The sequence below is a fragment of the Chrysochloris asiatica genome, unplaced genomic scaffold, assembly GCF_000296735.1.
Source record: "Chrysochloris asiatica unplaced genomic scaffold, ChrAsi1.0 scaffold00305, whole genome shotgun sequence".
NCBI classification, from domain to species: Eukaryota; Metazoa; Chordata; class Mammalia; order Afrosoricida; family Chrysochloridae; genus Chrysochloris; species Chrysochloris asiatica.
In genome coordinates, this window is record NW_006408823.1 from 395,507 (window position 1) to 401,506 (window position 6,000).

At 43.7% G+C, this 6,000-nt stretch overlaps 1 protein-coding gene across 2 annotated transcripts in view; it reads right to left on the reverse strand.

The window, feature by feature from the left end:
- The window catches only part of CREBBP (CREB binding protein), a 134,724-nt gene that overhangs the window by 46,955 nt on the left and 81,769 nt on the right, over nt 1-6,000 (reverse strand). For both annotated transcript variants that reach the window (XM_006874875.1, XM_006874874.1), the window contains exon 4: nt 1,156-1,396. In XM_006874875.1, the coding sequence (XP_006874937.1) occupies nt 1,156-1,396 (241 nt within the window). The remainder of the gene's footprint in view (nt 1-1,155; nt 1,397-6,000) is intronic.

A 6,000-nucleotide genomic window follows, 5' to 3' on the forward strand; every position in this document is an offset into this window, starting at 1 on the left:
TCACACTTTCCATTATACCTAAATTATAATGCCAGAGTCCATAAGAAAATGGTAACAAGTGTAACCATTACACAGTATAGTAGTCTCCACTTACAAACGGGCTGATTCCCAAAACGTTTGTAAGTCAACTGGGGAGAATTCCAAACAAAAACTTCCCACAGAAGCAATGTTATGGATGATGGGTGGTTACGGTTTAGCCCACAAACAAAACAAAAACTATTGACCCTGAGATGCGGAGCAACAGCAGTCAAAAGATCAATTTTCAGAAAAATTGGAGCTATGTTAAAGGTGAAAATCAGCAAAGCACTGCAGTTGAAGACCAACAGACAGAGAAGCCAATGGGAAGTCAGAAAGTCGGAGGGGCTCCCGGGCACTGTGTACAGTACTTTATCTGTCTTCACTTCAGCCCCATGGCGTTGCCATTTCGCTCTCAAGGTCTAGCCTGCTTCTCACTCATAAGTGGGCTACTCTGGGGGCTCACAGGTGTCCTGGGGAGAGGATTTCTCAAGTCTTATGAGCACCCATAAGAACAGAAGGAAAGAGAACAAGATTTGAGGAGTACAACTTTTGATCAGAAACACCTCTCTGGTAGAGAGCTGTCTGCCGGAAGAGAGGGATGAAGGACACAACAGGATGGCATGCTGCCCGGATGGCTCCCAGTCACCTCAAAGCTGACAGCCAGCCAGCAGGACAATGTCACTCTCCTCCTGATGAGCCTCAAGAGCAGAAGGGAGAGGGATAAGGCAGGGGGCCCAGTCGTCAGAATATAAGAACAGCTGTAAGACAGATGCTCTGCATTCGGGGGTGGGGGTGTGCATGTGTGTGCGTGTGCCCTACATGGCTTGAGAGAAAGCCAGGACCTAGATGTCTTGATGAAGACGAGTGCTGGAGATGTGACAGAGGCAGAACAATCAGACACACAGGGCAGTCTCAGCCAGTGGACACTCACACACACCATGTTCTATAACCCAACCGCCATTCCCACAGTAGGCAAGTGTCCTTTTGGGGGACTGAGAGCAACATGTTCTAGGCTACTCCAGAAAGGAAGGCAGCCCGTAAGTTGCTGCTACCTAGCTGACAAGAGTTGTTGAAGAATGATAAAGACCCATTCCATCCTAAGCTTTCGTCACCAGGACCTCGGCAGAGGGCACCCACCTTGACAGGCTTTTCCGGCCTGGCAATGTGTCATGTGGTTCAGGACATTTTTCATGGTCCGGCAGTGGGGGAGGGAGCAGGCCCGGACCTCGCCATTGGCTTGCTCTCGCCGCTGACACTTGTGGGCGTGGAGCAGGAGAACCAGCTGCTGCTGTATCAGTTTGCGTTTCTCCGGGTCAGCAGTGGGGCCCGTTGCAATTGCTTGGGTGGGTACAATTCCCACTGACGTCTGCATCTGAGACTGAAAAGGAAGAAAAAAAAAAAAAAAATCCATCAAAATATTCCGGTAAGCTTGGCCACATTCATTCATTGTTTTTCCAACTGAAGGTTGAAGCTGACAATACCATCACGCTATCAACCTACCAAAGTGGGGGATTACTCCTCATGAATCCATCAACAACTCTTAAGGAGACCAAAAAATACAAAACAAATTCGTCTCAGAAGCGAAGGCTATTTAGGGTCTATTTGCACAGAATGTCATGGAGCGAGAAAATGACACTCAGCTGTGGTAATCAAAACCCAGCACACACAACAAATACACAGTTACAGGAAGAGCTGTGTAGTGTCCGGTTGAACCATATGCAACTGCAGCTGGTGCAGGTCCCAAAGGTCCAAGTCTGGCCTGACCAACCAGTGACACCACTGCAAATCTCCCACTTGGTGAAAAGCTGTGGAACCATCCTCCAGATTCCACAATCATGGGATGGGGCAGGACAACATGCACAGCCTGGCTGATTGCTGTCATGCGCAACGCAGAGACTCTTCAGGGCACAGAAGACCTTGACACGCCTATGGGGTTTCCAGGGCTGTAAATCAATTTGTGAGTATTTGTGTGTGTAAGACAATAATGTATTCAAATGTCAACCAGGAAACTTATTTTTTTTAAAACACATTTCAGAGTACCTATTAATTAGCCATTGAATTTGTCCATTTAAGATTTAAATTTAAAGTTTTAAAAATCAAGAAATTTCCTCAAAAGCAAACAAATTTTCAAGTTAGATTTGCAATGATTACAATCTCCTTTATGGATCACCATTCATCAGTATTTGCTTCTATTCCCTCTGTTCTTTTGGGGGGGGGGGGTAGGGAGGAGGAAGAGGAGACACAAAACCACTCAGGAATATATAATAATTTAAACAACCAAAGGGCACATTCTGCAAGCCTGCCTTCTGGCCACCAGCACTCAGTCTTTCTCTTTCCATGAATCTAGAGTCCTCAGCTACTCCCTCTCTCCATGTCCCCATCTCTGCCTCCATCTCTGGTGTCACTGCTTCTCTGGATAGGGTCCCACATTCTGCTTGTGCTCTTCGCCCTTAATGGTCCTAGGGTCCTCTGTTTGATGGATAATTCTTTGGTACAGGACTTAAATCATACTCCAGACTAGACCCAAGACAAACTGAGTTACTGAGAAGCAAGGTTCCTAACTATGTCTCCTCCTTTTGCTTAGAACCTTTTGTCTTTAGGATTTTTATGGGGTTTCTTTTTTGGGTTGTGATTTTTTTTTTTTACTTTTTAGCAAGACTTGAGGAGGAGGAGGAGGCAGGGTGAAACAGTAGAGAAAAATGTAGGTTTCACTTGATCTACTTCTCACTTACCAACTATCTCACTATCTGACAGTTTGCATTTATGGCAATGGTATAAAAGTATGCTTTTCGACTACTTTGCGCATTAATAACGGTCCTGTGGCAGTAGCAAACACCAAGCTGCTAGGGGAGATTAACACTGGCTTTGATAGTTCAGGTTATCTGTCTGCTTGGTTTGGCCATGATTCTCAGTCGTTTGGCAGTTATTTAATGATGTAATTTGGCAGTAAAGTAATGATGTGATTTGGTAGTTACATAACAAAGTAGTCACACTTCATTTTCCCAGAACGAGCTGGTCTTTGGAACCTACCCTTGTTGATAATTGAGGAGTGGGTGTACATCAAATCCGTGCAATGACCCTTTAAATAAACTGTTTGAAAATGAAAACAAATGACTTTCACTAGAATTAAGCAAAACAACAACAACAAAATACATGCATATGTAAATGTGGCCCTAACTTCCTCTACCATGAATTGTTTAACTTTCGTCTTCAGGATTTTTATATGATAAATACACAATTTTAATATAATTATATATAATATCTAAGACCTTACAGCACCATCCACTTGTGCTTTTGTTATAAAATCACTTTGTCTTTAAACTCATTTAGTTGTTATACTTTATTAGTGCAAACGGCCAGAGGGGAAGGAGAGATTATTTGATGGGAGGATTTTCCTTCCAGCTCCGCTACTTGATGTCAGCCCCCAAGGTGTGACATAATTGTATGGGACCCTGAAGGCTGTCAGCCCCCAAGGTGTGACATAATTGTATGGGACCCTGAAGGCTAAAGCAGTTGGCAGGTCAGGCTGATTATCCTCTGATGAAGCCCAGGTAGGGGAACCGTATAACTCCTAGGTCTTTTCAATCCACTGCAGGTCTTTGCCTTTGCCTCCTCTGACATAGATTTGAAGACACAAGTTCAAGTCTGACACAGAAATGTGACACAGGAGGCTGTAAATCCTAATGGTCACAGACTGCCTCATCTTTCTCCAGCAGAGGACCTGGTGGGTTCAAACTGCTGAGCTTCCAGAATTAGCAACTCAATGCGCCACCAGGGTTCATTCACTGTTCGTTACCTCTCCTGAAAATACACTTTGCCTTAGTATTGCCAGCAACGTAAGTGTCTGTGCTTTGGCCTGCTCAGTTTTAGGAACGCTCTTCCTGCCATTAAAATCTCTACTCACATGCTAATACTAAATAATTTAGTAAAAATGTTTCCGAGAGTTTAGTGCACTTTCATCTATCCAAAGGAACAAGCCATACCATCTTGAATTCACCTCATCCAAAAGAACACGCCAGACCAAGGAAAGACCTATGGAGCCATCTTTAAACCATCAATGTTCTTGTTCTTTGAAAAACTTACTTGAGAGGCAGACAAGACAATGCTTCTAATACGCAACAAAATAATTCACAGTTCAGGGATTACCAACCTACCCAAACCAGGGCAGCATAAGACCACCAGAGGTTGATTTCACAACATTTATTACCTTCTTTAAAGGACAGTACCACTCCGTTTTTTTCTTTCATAATTAAGAATCAAACCTACGTATTTGCAATTAGGAAAGCACGAAACTACAGAAGATTCTGTTTTACTTTACTACAAACTAAGACGACAAGAGTACACAGCGGCTGGTAGTTCCGCTCAGGAGTAGGAGTGGGCTGAGCCTGTGTGGAGCAGCCTGGCCGCAGGGTAAGCACTGGAATCCCAGGAGAGCAGCTGCCTTTCCTTACGTCTACTTCTTTCCTACTTATAAATACATAGATGCATAGAGCAGCAAATCTGGAAAGTAATAGAACTATTTAAAAAATAATTAACAACACCTGAAATTCCAATAGCCAGGGGACCACTGTTCAAGATAAAAGCATTGATAAGCTTTTTCCCTCCTATGTACATGCACAGAGAGGAGTCACACACAGCCCAGACTTACAGTCAAACATGCTTTCCTTGGGGTTAACCATACCGCGACTCCACACCATTATATGTTATCTCAAGCGGCAGGATTTTCAGTTAATACGTGGCATGTCCATTTAAACAATGACCCATTGCTGGGCAGTGAAACTGGACCAGTTTTGCTGTTATTGTCATTGAAAATTTAGATGAAGTTTCAGTAAACAAAATAAGTTCATAGGCAAGTCTTGGTTTATATTTTTGGTGGCTGGATTGTGACATGTGGAAATAGTGAAACAAAAGACAGGTGCTAATGAAGGACCACACTCTACACTGATTTGTAGATCCGTAAGGTTCTTCACCTTCTGCCAATGCCCTGGCCCCCTATTTCCTGTACAACTGATGTGTTGAAGAGACCCGGGCAGTTGGCCTCCCTGGCTTCTTAAGCTATAGAAATGTTATGGACACAAAAGTAAATCACAAGTTGGGAAAAATCCTCACCAGACAATGACTTCACAAGCAGGTAATTTATAAGTTACCATAACAAACCCACAGTTTCTCACTGGAGATGTTTTTAATAGGATCTTTGACCGTATATTGAAATGATCATGTGTATGAACAGTATAGATGGAGAGCATACGGTACACGTGAAACTTTGTCTCTGGTGCATCTACCTGAGGATGGAGGTGAAGTATGGTTTCATGAGCTCTCCACATTGTTCATGAGAGTCTCATTAGGCCACCAGGGGTTTGGTGAAACTGACTCAGCAGCAAGATAGACCAGTGTTGTTGTTGTTAAGTGCCAATGAGACAATTCCAACCCAAAGCGACCCTATATAGGGTTTCCAAAGAGCAGCTGATGAGCTTGAACCACCAACCTTGAAGTTTAAAAGACTATGCAGTCTGACGCATTATCCCACAGCGCCACACCAAGACTCCAAAAATGGACAAGTAGACTCAGCTTTTGTTCCTGTGTCTGGTATCATGACTTTGGCCAAACCCACATGGAACTCAACAGCCCAGTCCACCCGGTCCCAACTATTGACCCACCAAAATTCTGAGATCTGAACAACAGTGGTTACTTGAGATCAAATAAAACAATGAGGCAAACCCTCTATGCTTTAATAAAAACTGCCTACAATGTATTAAGAAAAAAAAAAAAAAAAGAAGCAAACGCAGTCACAGAACACTACTACAAAACCACTCCCTTTTTCCTAATTGTTGTTGTTGTCAGGTGCCATCGAGTCGGAACCGACCCATAGGGATCCCATGCACAGCAGAACGAAACAATGTCCGATCCTGGGCCAACCTCACTACCGCTGCCACACTTGAGTCCATCAATTAAACAACCAAAGGGCACATTCTGCAAGCCTGC